Source organism: Astatotilapia calliptera, chromosome 20, assembly GCF_900246225.1.
Source record: "Astatotilapia calliptera chromosome 20, fAstCal1.2, whole genome shotgun sequence".
Classification (NCBI taxonomy): domain Eukaryota; kingdom Metazoa; phylum Chordata; class Actinopteri; order Cichliformes; family Cichlidae; genus Astatotilapia; species Astatotilapia calliptera.
The window spans coordinates 3,081,890-3,102,409 of record NC_039321.1 but is presented as its reverse complement, the minus strand read 5'-3'; the positions used below and the strand labels follow the sequence as shown (position 1 = coordinate 3,102,409).

The 20,520-nt window shown below is 39.5% G+C and overlaps 1 protein-coding gene across 2 annotated transcripts in view; it reads left to right on the top strand.

Annotated features, from left to right (window-relative positions):
* kcnd1 (potassium voltage-gated channel, Shal-related subfamily, member 1) overlaps window positions 1–19,177 on the top strand; it is a 79,385-nt gene extending 60,208 nt beyond the window's left edge. For both annotated transcript variants that reach the window (XM_026154471.1, XM_026154470.1), the window contains 5 exons: window positions 5,525–5,687; window positions 6,788–6,871; window positions 13,023–13,118; window positions 13,796–14,046; window positions 14,162–19,177. In XM_026154471.1, coding sequence (XP_026010256.1) covers window positions 5,525–5,687; window positions 6,788–6,871; window positions 13,023–13,118; window positions 13,796–14,046; window positions 14,162–14,369 — 802 coding nt within the window. In that variant the 3' untranslated portion in view covers window positions 14,370–19,177. The remainder of the gene's footprint in view (window positions 1–5,524; window positions 5,688–6,787; window positions 6,872–13,022; window positions 13,119–13,795; window positions 14,047–14,161) is intronic.
* The last annotated feature ends 1,343 nt before the right edge of the window (window positions 19,178–20,520 follow it).

Sequence of the window (20,520 nt, the reverse complement as noted above, 5' to 3'; positions counted from 1 at the left end):
CAACACACACTCCCTCAAACCAACAGGCAGCCGCATCAAAGCTAATTTATGGTCCATTAAAGGGGCACTGCGTGTAATGTTTGGCTCTGGACGGAGGGCCACTGCAGATTTACTGCTGCCGTCTGGTAGTAAAAACTCACAAACACAAGGAGGACGCTTTACAGCTACGAGAGAGAAATGGAGCGTGTGCGTGTTTGTTGGTGTTAAAAGAGGAAAAGCTAAATATGTCTCATAATTTAGGTCCAGCAGTAAACAGCAAACGCACAATAATAACAGAAAGCAAATGAGCCATGATTGCATGACATTTATCAGACATTGCTGTTGCTGTGCCAAGCTTTGCTGTATAAAAATGTTTCATACTTTATATTTGATTAGCTATAAGTCTGAAGACAAAGAAAACAGCGATCAGCAAAAACTGACGTGACAATCTTTCAACGAATATCCACAGAGTATTCAGTATATTGAATATTCAGCCTAGACTCTCTCAGCACAAAGACTGAAAACGATATTTAGGAGTATTAAAGAATATTTCAGTTTTAGTGGAAATGCAAAAAACTAATTCAAAAATCACCGGCTGCTATAAAAGGTAGAAGATAGATTGAAAAGACAGCATCAGTCATTTTTTATTAAAAATGAAATCATTGTCAATCTGTAATTTCTTTTATATTTCACATTCACAGAGCTGAGATTTATTACTAAAAATAATAAAAAAAGATTTTAAAGTTTCAACCCAGAATATATTTAATTCAATTTTATTTATTTAGCTCCAAGAGCATTATTGCTGCTTTATATTGTAAGGTAGACTCACAATAATACATACAGAGAAAAACCCAACAATCAAGCACTTTGGCGACAGTGGGAAGGAAAACCTCCCTTTTAACAGGAAGAAACCTCCAGCAGAACCAGGCTCAGGGAGGGGTGGGGCCATTTGCTGTGATTGGTTGGGGTGAGAAAAGGAAGACAGGATAAAGACATGCTGTGGAAGAGAGACAGAGGTTACTACAGTCCCCATGATGCAGTCCTACAGGAGGCTAAGTCTACCTGCTATTTGGTTTGTGGGATACACCTTAAAATGGATGTAGTGGATGTCAGTAATACTAACAGACAGGTATCTGCTTGAACCCAGAAAAGAAAAAGTTAAGCTCTATCTCTGTTGTCTCAAGCCCTTCTATCCAAAAACAGGAAAAAGGTCATGAACATTTGGGGTTAGCTGGCTTGATGAGTGATGTGCTGAATATTAGTTTCACAGCTGCTTAACTGATTTAAAGCGTTTGTATCATCCTCTTGTTACACCTGAAAATCCATTTGTGCTGCCGCCTGTAATACTGCAGCTTATAAATGTTGTTTTTCTGTATACGGCTGCGCTCACCATTTGAAAAAAAAAAAATCATTTTACAAGTTTTAATGAGAATTTTGAAGCATCTGTGATAAGATGGCTATTAGAAGTTGGTTTGAATTGGATTTTTTCTGTAAATCCATACAAATCGCCAATGAAATCTAATTTAGTTTTCAACATTTGCGAGGAAATGTAAATTTGTTGTTGAACTGATTAAATTGCAGCACCCGCGGGGGGAAAAATGACTTGGCTGTTAGGGCACCTCTAATGATGGTAGCACCTGATGAATGTGCAGGCTCTTTCTTCCTTCTTCAACAATTGCATGAATCACAGGGTCCATAAAGTGCAGGCTAATGAGGCTGCTGTTCCAGCTGTACGGAGTTAAACAGCTGGCAGATGCTCCGGTCGGCCGTCTGCCCGTCACAGAGCGGTTCATTTCCATTTACATTCATTTGCATTCTGAGCTGTACTCACACGGCTGGCAGCAGCTCGTTGCCTGTTTTCCCATCTTGTTCTACAGCATCAGGAGTTGTAGGAAGTTGGCAAGTTTATGACTTCGCCCTTCATCAGTATTTTGGGTTAAAGTCCTGAACTATGCTGCTGTCTGAAAATGAGATTTCTGAGATGTTTTCTTTCTGCTCTGATGTTTTCTCCTGTGAAAATTTTGTGCCAGCACCACAGAAACAAAGCCAATAGGAGGTTATTTAGGAGCATACTAATATCCTGATGGTGACGCTGCCACAGTCATAAAGACTTAGAGTCTACATTTGGAAGGGAACTTCCCTGGCATAAATCTACCACAGTGCACGAGCTCCAGAAAGGGAAGACTCACAACTTGTTTTTGTTTACTTAGCTTTAACATGTTGGTTAGATGTAGGCAGTAGGGTTTAGTCACTGTGTTGGTCTATGACGTTTGATCTTATAGTATCTGTGTGTCCTTGACCATGTGTGCTGTGCTGTTACGTCTGTGTTTTAGTCTTTTGCAGTTTCATGTGTCTGTATTTGTCTGTTTCCTTCACTGCTGTAGTTCTTTGTTACCTTTTATTAGATGTTACCTGTCGCTTTACTTCCACCTCCTTGCCTGCCTGTGTTTCATGTCAGCGTTTGTCCTCGTGTCCTCCATATGTTCCTCTTTGCATTTCCACTGTTGAGATCAAGACAAGCCTAGAGATGAAAACGAGATGAAATATAGTAAAATTTAAATATTAGTTTTGGGTATTGGACCCTAGGCTGTATATTTTTCTGTAAATTGCACACTTTTGACACATACATATGCTTTAAAATGTCATTAAATTGTAGTTTGTGCTTATTTTACAAACCTTGAAGTAAAAATTATGTAAAAACTTGAGAAATGATGAAGGAGGGAGGATCCAGATACAGGCCTCTCCGATGTTCAGGCTGAGTTCAGTTAGAGATCCGGTACAGATTCATCCTGGCTGTTTGGCCGCAGTCTGACGTCTCCGTCGATTCTTCTGAGTGCTTTTTGCCAACAATTACAGATGACTTCTGTTCCTCTCTGCCCTCTGTTATCTCCATTGATCTGCTCCCAGCTGCCAATATGTCTCCCAGCTGAGGACACTGGAGGTTCAGTAAAACTGACCTGCGTGCCGTCAGCACGCCCTCGGCTCCCGGCGAATTACAGTCAGTGATGCACTCTCCTCAGCCAGGAGTCCAGTGAATTTAAGAATAAGCACAGAGCTGGGTGAAAGATGCATCTTAACAATTAACTGCATATCACTTAGCTAAAGTCATTTAGCTTTGGAGAGTGGAAAGTCGAGCAGCGAGAGGGCCTAAAAGATCCATATTAGTTGTTTCAGAAGTGTCTCACTCTGTCTTTGTGCTTTATGTGAGTGACACGGTGGGATGCAGGTCTGAGCTGATGTTTGGAAGTGTGGAAATTCTGGTTTCAAAAAGCAGAGGATCAGGTTTGGTGAGCGTGTTCTGGCTCATTTTAGGAGAAATAATATACTTCCAGCTTCTCAAACATGGCTTTTAGCACACGGTGTTTGTCTTTCAGTACCACTGCATAATGTTTAGCTTTCAGAGTCCAGGTCATTTGAAATCAAGGCCTCGAACTAACCGCAGAGTAAACCGATTAATAGAGAAAAAAAGGAAATCAGCAAACACACACTGATACCACCGAAGATCTGTCTTTAACACCTCGATACAGAAATTTTGATCCAGTAAGAGAGCAGATAAGGAACCTGGGATTTTCTTGATGATTAAACTTCAGGATGTTCTGGCTCCATGCGGACCATCTCTGCACTTTATACCAGGAGGTAAAGTGTAGGGTATATGGACTATAAAGAAAAGCTATGAAGGAATGAGGGGAAAATGCAAATCATTCTGTGCAGTCTGTCAGTCAGCTGAATGCACTTCAGTACATGTGGAATTAGATTTAGAAAACAGGATTTATGCCAAGAATGAGAAGCAATTCATTATGAAACTCATCTTCAGGAGGAGCAACTGCACAGCTTTAAAATTAGCTTTAAAGTTTTGAAAAATAATAAAATGGCTTGTAAGATTTGAGCAGCACACAGCAGACAAGGTCGCGGCCTTATTTTGAGAAGGACGGATATATAATGCAGCAGGTACACGAGCAGAGAGCTGCAGTTCATTACCTATATATCTGATTTACTGTACAACCTGTGCTGATTTGCATATGTGTAATATAAAGAGTTAAATCCACAGTGAGACAGACACCAGTTAAAAAAAACGGGAATGTGTTCTTACAAATTAATCATTTAATCAGCTGGAAAGAAATAATTTCTTTGAGTAATAATGATTGGTACACAGTTCACTCAGGACTTAATTATAATAACAACTTTATGAGAGATTTTACGTCTCTCTGGAGAAACTTTGTAAAATAAGGTTTTTGATGCTAAAAGAAGTACAAATAAACACTACAGCAGCATTTCAAAGTTATTGTGTGATAATGTTTCATTTCAGATCCTAATACAAAGTACAGGTAGGTTAGGAAGCAAAAAGGAAACGTTAACGAAACGTGGTGCAGTTTTTTTTTAAGATTTCCCATAAAATAAACTAAGCTAAAAAAAAAAAAATAAGTGTAATTTTAAATGGATATATATGAATATTCATCTGACTCAGAGCCATTTACAGATCACTGACTCCTACTCAGAGACTGCATATGAAACAATTACATAACTTCTGAATCCAAAAGTGGAAACCTGTCCAAACACCTTAAAACTTTCAAAAAGTAGTCCTGCTGTAAAGACGTTTTGAAAAATGACCTTTGGCTCCTTTGATCCACTTTTCCTGATGAGTTTATGGTTTCATCTGCCCATTTCAAGCCTTATTAAATATAACATGATGTTCATTTTTCCAATATGATCCCCTTTAAAGTCAAAAAGCACAACAGAGCCAAGTATGCTTTATACTACCTTGTGATTAACCAACGGCTGTCATATGAGCACGCCGCGGCCCGTGATTTCTCAGGCTTATCTCTGCTTTAATAAAGCTAAGAAAACTTTTCAAAAATGAGACTTTGGATGCATCATCCAACGGCACTTCTTAAACCGGAGGACCGATTGCTGATCATATCTCTCTGAATATTTACTTAAAGAAACAAAGTAAACAGGTGGAGCTGAGCATCAATCAGCTTCTAGCTGTTGACTGGTTTGTATAGTAAACTGTTGACTGGTGCAGCTGCAGGTTTCTCCCGTCGGTGTGTCTGAGCAGAATCACACAAAGCATCCTGGCCTCCTGCCAGCTCTCTAATCTCTTCCTCCTCCTCCTCCTCTTACTTGTCCTCGTCTCACTACCTGTGATTTATGGCTGAGCACAATGAAAGGTGAAGGCCGCATGAGGCAGCGACCAGGAATTTGTGAGAGTGTGTGTGAGCAGCTTTTCAACACTTGCACTGTAATCTTGTGGAGGACTTGCCTATTTATCTTTTAACTAATACTACAGATTGAAAAAAACCTCTAAAATCAAATAAATATCCAGTTTCAGTGATTCGTGTTAGTGGCAACATTTTCCCAGTATTGAACTTGTTTGTCTAAATTGTGTTTATATAGTAAATTGCAGCCTCAAAATTTATTGGAGGGACATAATGCTATTTATGTGATGATCACCATAAAGAAGTCTTCTTCTTGCTTAACCTCCTGCTTGGAATCAATGGATTCATTTATTCGGAAATTTCATATGAAAAACGTTTTCTCTCTGCAGATATGGAGACATGGTTCCAAACACCATCGCAGGGAAGATCTTTGGATCGATCTGCTCTCTGAGCGGCGTCCTGGTGATCGCCCTTCCTGTACCTGTCATCGTGTCCAACTTCAGCCGGATCTACCACCAGAACCAGAGAGCGGACAAGAGGAGAGCACAGCAGGTCTGATTCTGACGTTTCAGTATCGAGCTCAAAATAGTCTAACCAAGAAGTAAGACTGCAGCTTCTAGGTTCTGATGCAGGTTTAAGACAACACAAATAAAAACCATGTAACTAAACATCCACCTTTGACCTCTTCAAGGTCCACCCATCCATGTTGTGTTCTGGGATGAGTCTAATCAGATACTGTGGCCTTTAAAACAAAATCCCTTTATGATTAAAGTTGGCTGAAAACTTTTGTTTTCAGAGATACCTCATTTCAGCCATGCATTGATTCATTTACTCACTGAGCAGTTATCTTTTGACTGAGGTCTAGCGAACATCTAACAGGCCAAGGCAACCCTTTAAGGCCATCTCCTTGAACATCTCCTTTCAGTGCTTCCGTTCTGGCCACATGCCATCTAGGATCGACACCGGCGTGAAAAATCAGGTCATTTTTTTGCTTTTTGGGTGGAGTCATAAAATGTTTAATACACTGCACAAACAGAAATAGCAAATCAAGATAAGCAGCGTCGCTGCTTCATCCCACTTTTGATAAATGAAATCAAAATATGTTGAAACTGTGTGCTGCTTTGTCTGTGTGGGTTCTCAGCCATCCAGGTCAAGATAATCTAAGTTTCTTGGAGATTTTTCTCTCATCCAAGAAGCTTCTTCAGTTCTAAGTTCACTGAACTGTGCTGCTTTCTTCTCCTGGTGTTGTGCACCTCTGGCACGATGACCAATACTGCACCCAGCCAATAGGAGGCAGCTGTGATATTTTGGCTTGACTTCTGTGTAGTTGTCATGCCCATCAGTTTTCATTTTCATTCTTTGGGTGCACCCTAAACGTACATGTGGTGCATCTTTATGCTTCTATTGTATCAGCTGAAAAAATAACGTTTTATTAAAAAGCACCTTTAAAGCCCGAAAACTGGAGCTTTGCAGCAAAAATTGCAATTCACCTGAAAAATTATGAGTTTAGAGACAGATGATGTGCTCCTCTACAGTGTGTGTGTGTGTGTGTGTGTGTGTGTGTGTGTGTGTGTGTGTGTGTGTGTGTGTGTGTGTGTGTTTGTGTGTGTGAGGCGCTGACGCTGCTGTTTTCCTGTATTTCTGTCAAACAGAAAGTGCGCTTGGCTCGGATCCGCATGGCAAAGAAAGGAACAACCAACGCCTTCCTCCAGTACAAAGAAGACCGAGGGCTCAGGGTGAGACACACAAACATGGGCGCAGACACTCACACTAACAGTGGATGATTTCTCACTGTCAAGGAAGAAGGCTGGATTACACTCAGGTTAACTCAGAAAGTTGTGGAAAGGTAAGGAGAGATAAAGGGACTAAAGACAGAGTGAAAAACACAAAGTCACATAAACCACAACAAACAAGATAAAATCAAATAAAAGTACACCCAAAGAGAAAGCTGGCTGATGTGTGGGGCCAAACTTTATAACTGTTAAACCCACAAATAAATCTGAGCCTGCAAATAAATTTTACATGAGATTTCTTAACGAGGCATCAAATGTGCTGACTTTCAGCAGCTGCGAAAATTTGCCTTGACCTGAAGCATCTCGGTCTGTTCAGTAAAAACCACCATGCACGAGGCCTCATCAGCTACATGTAGTTTCTCACTTTCCTGTAGTTTGCCCACAAGTGTCCCACACACAGATGTGTGCAGTATACTGTGAACAGAGAGATCTTCAGGCCACATGTACATGCAATAAATTTGGGGATGACGATGTTTACGATGTATATACGTATACATATATATATATATATATATATATATATATATATATATATATATATATATATATATATATATATATATATATATATATATATATATATATATGTATATATATATATATATATATATATATATACATATGTAAAACCAAGTTAACGCTTAAAGTACAAACATCACTAATGTTACATAACTTTGGCGACAGGTGGCCAACAGTAATGTTTTAATGTTCTTCGTTATTAAACATTCGCACATAAATAAGTGACGTCATATTCAGTACTTACTTTTGACAGTTCACTCTTCGGCTGCTCCCTTCTGCCCTATTTTGCGGCAAAATTATCCACACCCACCGCTGCGCTATGAATTGTGGGATATATGGGACCACGAAGCGTGCACCAGACCACGCTTGATATTTGGGGATATCGACGGCGCATTTGGAGTACGCATTTGAACTACACTTCGAATTGGGACAGCCGTCGTCGCGTGGAAGTGACGTAATCGCACTTAAAATGCATACTTCAAGCGTGCAGACCCTGAATTGGGACACAGCCATTCTGTTCGTTCTAATCAGCTGTTTCCCCGTGTGTTTCCACTTCCCCTGATCACCTCCTTTATGTATTTAGTCTTCATTCCTCATCCGTTTGTCCTGCTGTGTTTCCAGGTGAATGTATTCATGCCGAGTCTTCATGTTTCAGGTGTCCATGTTCACTTTTAGGTCTTTTATGTTAAGCTTTAGTTCACCTAGTTTAGGTTTCGCCCTCGCCCTGCCCTTTTGTTTGTATTATTTTTGACAGCCTTAATAAACTGCTCATGTTTTTTTGTCTCTTCGCGTGTCTGCACTTGAGTCCATCTCCTCACTCCACACATTCAGCTTCTGTGACACGCCCATCTTTGACTCAGCTATACAAATAAGTCCCTGTGATTTACACGACTAAAATGATATTTTCCCCTCTATTTGTGTTTATAATTTCCCTCAAATAACACATTTCACCGTCATGTTTAGCTTTAAAGCTCAGTGGACTTAATAAATATGTTCAAACTGTCTAGCAAAATTCATTCTATATTTTTGACATTACACCAGCTAAAACTATAACCCTGGCTGTTTTTATTTTAATGACCGACACTAACAGAACGCAAAAAGAAAGTCAAGCTTGAAGGATTTCCGACTCAAAAACAGGACCGTGACAATTATTACAGTGAAATGTATTAATTGTGTAAATATAGCTATTTTGTAAAAATGTGGATTTTGTCCATTAACAATGTTTTTCTTAGAAAATAGTAAATCCATCTATCAAACGGCAGGTACCAGTGACTATCCAGAGTTTTTCTGAAAGTTTGAAGATTTACTTGTGAGTTGTTTTCTTCGAAATCCCCCCAAACAGTCAATGTCATTTTAGTTATCATCTGCAAATTGAAATCAGTATTTAATTTTTAGAAAAGTGAGCTGCAGATTTAATGAGTTTTGACATGCTGAGGTGAGGCAAGACTAAGAGAGAGGCAGCAAAACAAAGAGCGCCTCAGACCCTCAGACAGACGAAGAGCTGCTGCTTCAGCAGTTTGGTGATTCACTAATAAGAAGCGCATGAGGAGAGTTTCCCCAGCAGCAACTTGGCAAAAGAGCAGTGGAACCTGATCACTGTCCACAGATGCAACAGACACAAACAACAACGTACTGTGAAGATTTAAATCAGACGGTTAGATACTTTACTGATCGCACAAGGCAAATTCGGTAGTTTCAGGATCCTGCACAGGTTGTTGTTTTGCACATAACAAACGGCAGCTAATTGGTGTTTTTTTCCTAGACACATAGAAACCTTTCAGATGAAACCTCAGCAGGATGAAATAACCCTGAATGCTAATTAGAGTCTTCTGATATCATCTTACATTTCGTTGACAGATACACCTGCAGATTAAGATTTTACATTAAACACATGATCAGAATAATTAAAAAGCAGCTGACAACCGAAACAGTTTTAATATAATATTTCGGCATTAACCCACAAGAGCCAGACCCATTTTTACAGTCAGGAAAACTATGAGAGAGTAAATGTTAAAACTGATCAGGAACTTTCCTCAGCGTGTAAATGGGCCCATGCTTCATCAAAGATACTGCTGTCCCAAAAAAGCTGCCCTGTGGTGAATCATATTATGAGTTTATGGCTCAGTCGCACTAGAGTAAGAATTCCGTTTATAAATGCAGACAGATTTAGTTTGCAATCAGTCACAGTTGATCTGGCCCAATCAGCACAACTCATCTGTGGTCGGTCTGTTTGCATAGGGGCCGTAAACCGGTTGCATCCTGGCTATATTTCTACATAAAAGTGAGGTTGCTGAGTGCCAATGTCATTTTGCTCTTGAATTTGTATCCTCCAGCAACTACATCTCTATTTGTGCAGGAATTTCAGAATGTTTATTTCAAATCTACGAGGTTCTAGCCTGACTCTGAATGAAAGAAGTTAGTTAATTTAGTTCAAACTCTGTTTAATTGGAATTTCTGCATATGTTGATGGCAACAGATGGTAAAAGTTGCATTAATGTTGGCCATTCATGGAGACTCCAAACACTGTTGCCCCAGTGCGACTCTGGTTTTAGGTCATAGTGAGATGTTTGTTAGTTCCAGCTCCTTGAATGGATGCTTGTTAAAGCATCCATTCGCATCACATTTAAACAAACTGGGTGAGCCTACAGTTTTAGCACCTTAGATCCAGCTGTTGTTTGGGACGCAGCAGAAAAGCCAAAATAAAATAAATAATCTGAAGCTATCTCTCGGTGTCCAGTACTGCACCATTTTTGCATCTTTTCCTTGTATATATTTCTCTAAAATGCTAGTGATGCTAGCTATGTGACAGAACAGCCATACTTAATGTGATTAAAGATGTCCTTTAGTTTCCACTCTAAACTTCCATTTAAATACCAATAACTGTCCAACATTTTCAGAGAAAAGAATGGTTTCTTTTTTTTGTTATAATTTCAGAACTCACATAATTTGTTGGGTGTGAGGAGTATGAAAGATTCAGAGGAGCCCTCGGCCTTTTAGTCTTGTTCCTATTTACTAGATGGATGCATCCCACAGTGTGAACCTGCAGGAATATTTTTATTACATTCTGAAAATAAACTGGATCTAAATCACTGCAGATCTGAGGAACTTTCTTTTTTTATCTTTCAGCTTAATCGTGACTCAGACTCTCAGTTTTTTTCTTCAGTCAAGAGGATGAAAGATTCACCGGGTTTAAATGTTTTATCATGAAAACGGCTTTAGGCTCCAGGTAGAGGGTGAGTGGATGGGTCTCACACAGAGACTCACACAGATATTGTTGAGTCTTAATCTCTCTGCTGCACTGAGCCAAAATGAGGGATGACTGCTGGATTTAAAGAGTGCATAATGAGGGTGAAGAGGAAGAAAAATGGGGTGCAGAGAAAGTGGCGAATATATGGAGAAAGGGAGGAAATCTGTGCTACAGGGCAAGAAGAGAGCTTCATTTTTCTTCATCATAACACGTGAAAAAAAGTTTAGGGAAATAACAAAACTCAATTAAAAGCCGGCTGAAAAAAAAAACAAAGCAAAATGAGAAAGAGCGAGATAAAGGTGATTAAAATAAGAAGAAAAGAGTCTTAAAGATGTTGATCAGCTCTTAGTTTGGCCTTTTAAAACATGAAAGGAAAACTTTTGCAGTTGTTTCTTATTAATGTGGAGAAATGTGAACTGAAGATGAGTTACTGATAAAAAAAACTAAATTCTAGTAAAAGAATTCTGCATTTTAAATCAAAGATTTGTCTCAGGAGACTGAGCCAAAGGGAAGATTATGAGCTCATTCAAATCCAGTGGTGGAAATCACACAGTCTCAGCATTAAAAATGACTCCTTTACAAGTGCAAGCAAATATTAGTTAAAAGGTTACTGTTTAAAGTGCATGTATGCATAAGCCTCTTTTTGCTGCATTATTAATCTTTTTTTACACGCAGATTATTTAACTGTGACAGTTTAGAAAAGCAGTTATTTTATTATATCCTCAGTATGAGCCGTCAGCTGTTAGAGGAACGCTTCGTAAAAGTGGTGAAAACACAGTATGGTCCTTCTGAACAGGTGTGCCGTCTTATGTGGGCCTGTACAGCAGCTTTATCCCTCAGCCCGCCGCCCCACATAATCAGACAATGTCCCACATTTCACAAGTTTATGAAAGTAAACTCGTGAGTCTCATAAGAAACACGTACCTCAAAAATAGATGTTCTGATCTATTTATGCTTCCCCTGCTGCAAATAAGATGAAATGATTAGAAGACAGAGCAGCAGCTGAAATAAGTTCGAACAATAATGCAAAAAGAGAAAAAAACAAAGCACAAACGTTGAAGCTTACTGATTAACACATTCACCATGAAAATCCCTGAATAGTTTCCAGGTGGAAAAATGAAACTCAGTAGGTCACAAACCCAGGTGGTGTAAAGAAAGGCATCTAGAATCCATCCTTTGTAGGGACCCTTGGGAAATAAAGGAGTGGCTGAAAGTACCTTCATTTAGTTGGAGTTGGGAAAACTGTATTCAAATAAATGGACTGTTTCTGTTCAGGAATAGTTGGCAGCTTTGTGCTTATTCAGGAGGTATCAAAATTTGAGAGCATCTCAAATTTTTCTGATACCCAGTGGAAAAGAAGTCATATTTGAGTAAATGTTCTCATTTTCCTTGTATTTTGCCTCCTCTACTTTTATTTTCACCTAATTTCCTTTTAAAAATAAGATTAGTTATTTTGTTACATTTTCATTTCTTGTGTCCTCAGGTTCTTTTACTTTTACATTGCAACTGTTTCCTCTATGAAGCACTTTGAACTTTTGTCACGTGTATGAAGTGTTATGCAGCTAAAAGTTAGTTTGTGCCCGTCGACCAGCTTGTCGACAATCAAGTGTTTCCTGACAATGTGACCAGTAACATGTAAAAAATGTTTTCATTTGCCTGGAAAACTCCAGGCATCATTACAGCCTGGAGCCAACACATACAAGGAATTAATACTTGTTTGTTTTTTATGCCGATGATGCGAGTTTCTACATCACATCCGACTCATCTCAGCTTTATCTCTTTCCTCTTTCTTCAGTAAACCTTTAAATGCAGATAGTTTTCATTTCCAGAGTCTTACTTTAGTCATATTTGATTTGGTGTAATATGATATATATGATAAAATATGATATAGATAACAGATATGTAGCTTTAAAACCCGTTCTCCTTTTCACTACTTTAGCACCACTGTACATATTCCTTTAACAAACAGCAAACTCAGCTCCTTTGCACTCATGTTTTATGAGCATGAGTGCAAATGAGATTTAACACTGCACTGGATTGCTCAGGATCAAACATAGCAGACCCAACATAGAAAGTGATTATTGTGGTTTTACTGGTCAAAGAAGCAAACAAAGACCAGTATGAGCCTACAAATATTCATTGAATACATGAATGTGTTGATATTTGACATTAAAAAGAGGAACTGAACTTAAGTTTTTGTAGAAAGAAGTGTTGATCATAAGAGAAAGGACGTTTGTTAAGAGAACCTCAAAGTGTGAAGCTATCATCACCAATTCTACAAAACAGTCTATTTATTAAACACATTTTATTACGTGTGTGTATTTTCAGGGTCGTGACAGCGATAGCACAGCTCTGTGTGTGAAGAACAGATCGGCTTTCGAGCACCAACACCACCACCTGCTGCACTGTCTGGAGAAGACAACGGTGAGGTTTCAGACATTTAATTTCCCTCAGGACCATCAACTATTACATCTTATGCAGACAGAACTCAAGCTGCCTCTTACTTTTTTGAACACCAGTTTAAAATATCTTCAGCAGTTCTTTGTCTTTGTACAAAGCCTTAATATAAACTCTGTTTCTGATCCTAGAAACAGAAGCTGGATAAACAGACTCACCAAAGTTTCCTTTAAGTCGCCCTTCTGGATTCTCTCAGTACATTTTGAAATTTACATTTCATTCAGCCCCTTTCATCCATGCCATTAAAATAAGCTTACAGTCATTCAGTGTAGAGAGAGAGATATTTTAGCTTCACTTTTTAAGACGGTCAGCAGTCACAGACTGAAGATCACACATAGATTAATGAACAGAAGAATTTCAACAGCTTCATCTGGAAAAACTAAAGACAAAAAGACAATCATACGCAGAAAACACCCTAAAAATAACACAAATATCCCAAAAATAAAAGAAATGAGAAGAAAAAATATACTTAAGCGACTGTATAACTGTAACATACAAATTAGGCCACAAAAATATGCAGAGGCAGAAAATCACAAAGATTTAGATTTACGACTTCAGAGAAATGCAAAAGCGCATCTTCCACAATCCACACATGCAAGATTGAAACTTCAGCTGACCTCCCTCCTTCCTGCCTCTGCTTACAGAACCATGAGTTCACAGATGAGATGACCTACAGCGAGCTGTGTATGACTGAGTCAGTGGGCTTCAGGACCAGTCGCAGCACTTCTCTATCCAGCCAGCAGGGGGCACAGAACAACCCCACCGGCTGCTGCCCCCGCAGGGCCAGGAGGCGAGCCGCCATGCGCCTGGCTAACTCCACTGCATCAGTCAGCCGGGGGAGCGTCCAGGAGCTGGACACCCTGCATATCAAAACAACCTCCATACCGCCACAAACGTAAACACAGATGCTATAATCAGATAAAGATACACACCTGCGTATCTAAATTTATCACACAAATAAAAAAACAACCTTTTGCTTATCTTTTCTTTTCTCTTTTTCTTTATTTCAGTCGTTCCAGTCTGAACGCCCAGGCTGACAACCTAAAGCTGAACTGCGGGGAACAAGATTTCACTGCTGCGATCATCAGCATTCCCACGCCGCCGGCCAACACACCGGACGAAAGCCTCCCCCCATCGCCTGCCCCCATCCCCGGCATCCTGCGCAACACCCGAGCAACAGCTTTTACCCATGAAACCGTCAAAATCTCCTCCTTATAACCTCCAGCTCCACACATGACATCCCTCCTGACACCCCTCCGCCCCACCAGCCACTTTCCCAGTGAACTTCCTTTGAACCTCTGATCCTGGATCTGGGGCGCTGCTAGCTGAAATATCGGGAAGAAAATACTCAGATTGATTCCTGACTGATTGCTTTAACTTCCACATGCATTTCGCTGGTTACATGGATTAAACAGTCGTATAGCTAAAACAGCAGGTGAGATGGGAAAAAAAATGTACGACCACATCCAACGACAACTGAAAAATAAGAACCTCAAAAAAAAAAAAAAAAGCTCAAATCAAAAGCTACAACTTCATGAACGAAGCAAAAGACCTTCTTAAACCTTTAGGATCCACCCTCATGCATTTTGTCTCCTTGCACACATTTGACCCGCCTTGCACAGTTTTGACCTTTTAGATCTCATTGCACAAACCCATGAAGGGTTCAACCTGAAACATCAGTGGAAAAGAAGCCAAGACTCCAAAAGTCATCCCGAACTGGCTGATGGTTTGGCTGGCTTCGTTTTCCCTCCTTTAGAGGAGGCATGCTAAATGACTGCTGACGACAGAAGTTTTATTTTTCAGTGTAAACTCGACATGAATGGACTGAGTGGTTTTATAAAAACAAGAGAGCATTACCTGTTGCTTTGGGGGGGACCAACAACCACCAGAGGATCATTTAGAACAGGCTGGTTTAGTTATTGGTAAAAGATTTAATGGAGATGACCTGTAGACAACCAAATAACCCTCAGCAGCTTGAAGGGCCATATCTAAGACATTTTGAGGTTTTTATTGTCTTGTAGGAAACGTGTGCCGGAACTTTTGTTTTCTTTGGCTGGATTTCTTTTCATTCCAACGACAGACTACATGTTGAAGCCTGAATGGAGCGACAGTGCTGCACAGCTAAGTTCACTTCTGGATCTCTTTTGCTTGAAACATGAAGGTTTAAACTCTAAACAAAAAGCTGAAAGACTCATCTGCACTCAAATGGACTTTTGAAGAGTTTGTGGACGAGCTCTCTGACGGTTCTCGCTGAGCAGCTGAAGGTCTCATATTTAGAAAATCAAGGAAATCATGAAGGGGAACTCTTGATCACTTGAACTTCAAATAATTTGGGAAGCTCAGTGAAACCCAACAATCTTTGTTGAGCAACTCGCAAAACTACACTGGGCAGTCTGCATCTTTAAGGAGCTGGTCTGAGCAGCACTGGACTCACCTGGTTTTCTAAATAAACTGTGGAGAGTTAAATTAATGGTCCTGGACTGGATTACTCTGGTCTAGTCTGACTGTAGCTCTGAAGTGTTTGTCAGTGTTGACACTAACGCCCAGACCGGGATCAAGAGCCTTTTACCTTTCAAAATATGCAACATTACAACAAGCAGGAAAATAGCATCAACAAATGAACAGAATAATATTAATAACAGTTATAATGTGTGTGTTTAAAACTACAGTAATTATTGCAGGGAACAAAGTGTAAAGCAACTAAAAAAATGCATTTGTTATGCGATCTTTCCACTGAGAGAGAACATAACGAGTATTCTGCAATAGATTTGAAGGGGAAAGGAAACGCCGACACTGAAAGCTCTTTAAGCGCTGAGAGTACGTTCGCCCCGACGACGGACACTTTGGAAGAAAAAGGCTTGTTTTTCACATCTTTGCTGAAGTGGAAAACATCCACATGAGCAATGATTCACGCTTGTTTATATCATTAATCCTCTGTTTCTTCTGTAATGTCTTCATGCTTTTAAAGGCTTTAATACGAGTAACTCATCCACAATATTTATAGAGCTTATTTAATCTTTTGCCAACATGCTCTTATAACATAAGGTAATGTTATGATGCTAAACTAAAGTTCCAACAAATGAGAAACTTTTAGAATTTTTAGTTGTTTTATTTCTTTTAAATGTATAATCCAATTAAACAAGTCATGATGCTTCTTTACAAATAGTTGTTTCTCTGAGCACGAGGCTGCCAGTGACATTCAAAAGTGTGAACATCTATCAGCTGGACAGTAAGTCAGCTAAGTATGTTACTGTTAATGGATCGGGCGAGTCCGTTTTTAAACCAACAAAATCACTTCATAACTGTAAAAGAAATGTTGTTCATACACCTGGTAATCATGTTTACACTTGTAATGAAACCGCTCTGCGACCAGACTGAGACGCCTCCTCCGGGGTCACACAAGTGAGATATAATGTTCACATCTGTGCAATCAAACTGCACCAAATAAGAAAATGAACCAGAGTTCAATTTGAACAGACTAAACAGGGCATTTGTACACAGTCTTTACCTTACACGTTCAAGAGAGACGGGTCTCCTTTACTGGCATCTGAACGCTGACAGAGAGGAATCTGTGCGAGAGTCTCAGTCTGTTATCAGCTAAATCCACAAAAATCTAAATCTAGTATAACTAAAATAATGATCACAACTCTACAAATAAGGGATTTGAAGTTGAACATTAATGTTTTTACTTCTTAGTATGCAGGCGGAAAGAAATGGTAACTCAATATGAGTTTAACTGAGTTCAGTGCACTGATTTGAGTAAAATAAAGGCTCTGTTTGCATCTATGGAAACATGTAGCGTCAGCGCTCACTGGGCGGAGACTCGTGCTCAGATGTGTTGAAAGTTACCCTTTAAATATACGTCAGCACGTGCATTCAAAACCATACATGCTTTTTCAAGAGTGGACGCCGTCGGCCACGTGTGAGCTCAGCCGCGAGCGATTTGTTGAAGCGTTTCCTTGAACCATTTAAGAGCGAGTGTGAATGCGTGACACACAGACAGAAGACAAGAGGTACATACTGTAACATATTTTGTATCATAAACTTTCACCCGCATCTTCCAATCAAATCCTCAAATCTAAACAAAAAAAAGAGAAAAAGAGAGAAAAAGAAAAAAGAGATGAAAGTCATCGGGTATCTGACTGGCGTTCCTTCGTGCATGAGCCTCGTACAGTAGAAGTAGCACTACTGATCATAGGAATTTATAAAGCATATCAGAGAAAAAAAGAGAAAAAAACACGACATAGTGGGGAAGAAAATCTCATCATCTGTTCTTTTGCATGACGACTCTTATTGTTTTCTCTCCTGCCAGTTGTTGGTTTGTTTTCCTCATCCCCTCTGTCCCTGAATCTTTTCAAGACGAGTGTTTGCACCACCGAGCAGTTAGATTACCGAGAAGCAGATTATTATCAGTGAATCATTCAGGCATGTTCCTCGCCAGAATGCAAAGTGTGTATGCGCGAGGTCGGGCGGCTGTTTGTGCGTGTACGTGTGAATGCGTGTATGTGTTCGTATGATGAGCAGTCACAAATATGCATGGATACCGTTATAGGTATTTTATCTGTTTTCTCCTGTAGTTTAATGAGAGAGCGGGGACTGGACGGACGGGCTGGACGGATCTTTGGCTTGTTTTCTGAAATACCTTCGCAGTCTCAATGTTTTCGCTTTATTCTGTAGCTATGGCCTCCAGCTGGCATCCACCCCCCCACTGTCTGTGTCGAATGACAATTACACAAAAAAGGCGCATTGATGCCCACTCGCTTACTCTTTAAGTCAGTTATTATCAAACTTAAAAATAGGTTGTGTTAAATTAGCCAGCTGATACGCTGTGGCCTCGTTGGCCTTCTGACTTTTGTTTTTACATTTCCTTTCCCTTACACGTTTCTTTTAATTATTATTACTTTTCAATTCCAAAACTGTGAAGCAAGTTCATTTTTTAAGTTGATATAAATCCAGTGTTATTTCATGAGTGAGGTACTGTCACTCATGCAGATGCTGATGGGTGGAGGGAGCCATGGCTGGGATTCATGGCTTGACTGTAATTTACTGGGGTCTGCTGTTTAATGTCATGTTGCTTTGTTGTCTCTGGAAATCAGGAAACATCTAAATTTAAATTTGAGCGTCCTGCTTTGGTAATTTAGTCCTGTCATAAACCTTCATAGAGATGTAATATATACGTTTCAGTCATGGCTTACAACGGGACATACGTGTAGTGATTCAGGGGGTGACGCTGTCCTGGGGACTGGCCTGACCATGAGATGTAATAATCACGGTTTAAGTGTAGTGATTACCGCAGTCATAGATTTTATTGTGATTGGTCGGCAGGTCCAAATTCATCCATTAACCCCCCCCCCCCCCCCCCCGTCAGATGTTCTCTGTATGTCACAGTTTCAGCACGAGGTTTAAAGAGCAACCTAATAATTCCAGTTATTAATGAGAAATGTAATGAGATGAAATCAAATGTAATGTAGTAATGAGAAAATAACAATTTTCCTTAATGCTGTGTTTAGATTTATAAGCAACAGGAATCTCCTGATGAGGATCCGGAGTCTTGGGGAAAAATATAAACTGTTCTTTCTGACTCTGTCTACTGCTTACACTGTTATATTTTTCCAGAAGCCCAAAGGCTACTCATAGAACCAGAGTTATGTGTGCAACAGATTTGATGAATGTGTGAAAGACTGTTTCCAGTTAAAACTGGGTGTTAAGTTGCTCTTTAACTTATTTATGTTGCTTTGAGAATGACGTGGTGGTTCTAAAGCATTTGAGCACAGGTAATTCAATTTAAATGTCACTTTTTTTTAAATGTCAGGTGAACCTGACTGAAGCACACTGGTCTGATCCTGAGGTGACACAATGGGAGCTTAGATGAGATGATCAGCAGCATTTCAGACGCCTCAGAGTTAAAGTGTTGTTGTTCAGTCTCAGAGAGAGAGTGAGGAGCGATGGATGAATGACGGAGAAAACAGCATTAAAGCACAGAGGTGTATATTCCATTCCACTAATAAAGACAACAGAAATCAGAATGTGGTGTGCTGCGTTTGTTCCTCAACATTTATCCGTCACTGTTACAAACTGCTCGTGCAAGTCCACCAGTTTGTAACAAACCCCAAACTGTCCAAAATTCCCCAGAATCGCTGTTGGCTCATTATTTCTGGATCTATTTTGTATCTAACTTGTGAGCTCTAGCATCAATGGATTCAGGGGTATGCTTGGTAAAACACTGACCTCTAGTGTCGTGTATACAGATTACAAGCCACTGTGTTTCCTTTTATTCCTTATTCTGACATGGACACTTAGTGCCCTGTACCAAATTTTGTTACCAGATAAAATGGTACAGAAATCTGCAGGCACATTTGCAGATTCACATAATAATAAATATGTAAGACGTGCTCCTGCAAATATCACAGAAACAGCCATCATTTTAAAAGGGATCTGATATAATCGAGCTCCTGGTTTTCTGAAGTTTCTCTGCTTTTCACTCATTTTCAGTCGACTCCTGATATCTGACCATTTTCAGAGGATTATTTTGTCACTTGTTGAAGCACTGAACACTGACCTACGAATCAAGGCACCTAATTCAAAGGGAGTGATGTTGTGTCTACACATAGCATACTGTACATTTTCACTGCTATGCAGATGACACCAAACTTCAAGATTAAAGATCCTTTATTTGTCACATGAATGTCGCATATATATGCAAATACAACACGCGGTAAAATGTGTCCTGACACACTCAACTGTGCAAAAAAGAGAGAACATTATATACTTTATCTATCTATCTATCTATCTATCTATCTATCTATCTATCTATCTATCTATCTATCTATCTATCTATCTATCTATCTATCTATCTATCTATCTATCTATCTATCTATCTATCTATCTATCTATCTATCTATCTATCTATCTATCTATCTATCTATCTATCTATCTATCAACTTTATCTATTCATGAAGCCAGATAACACACACGAATTGCTTAAACAGCAGGAATGTCCTGGATGACCTCTAATTTTCTGCTTCTAAAATCTTAGAAATATGGTCTCTAACCAGATTCTTACTCTGGGTGGCATTACCTTGGCCTCCAGTAACACTGTGAGGAACCTTGGAGTCATTTTTTGACCAAGACATGTCCTTCAACGCACATATTAAACAAATATGTAAGACTGCTTTCTTCCATTTGCATATCTCTAAAATTAAAAATATCCTGGCTTCCCTTCATTGGCTCCCTGTTAAATCCAGAATTCAAAATCCTGCTCCTCACATACAAGGTCTTAAATAATCAGGCCCCATCTTATCTTAATGACCTTGTAGTACCATATCACCCTATTAGAGCACTTCGCTCTCGCTCTGCAGGCTTGTTGTTC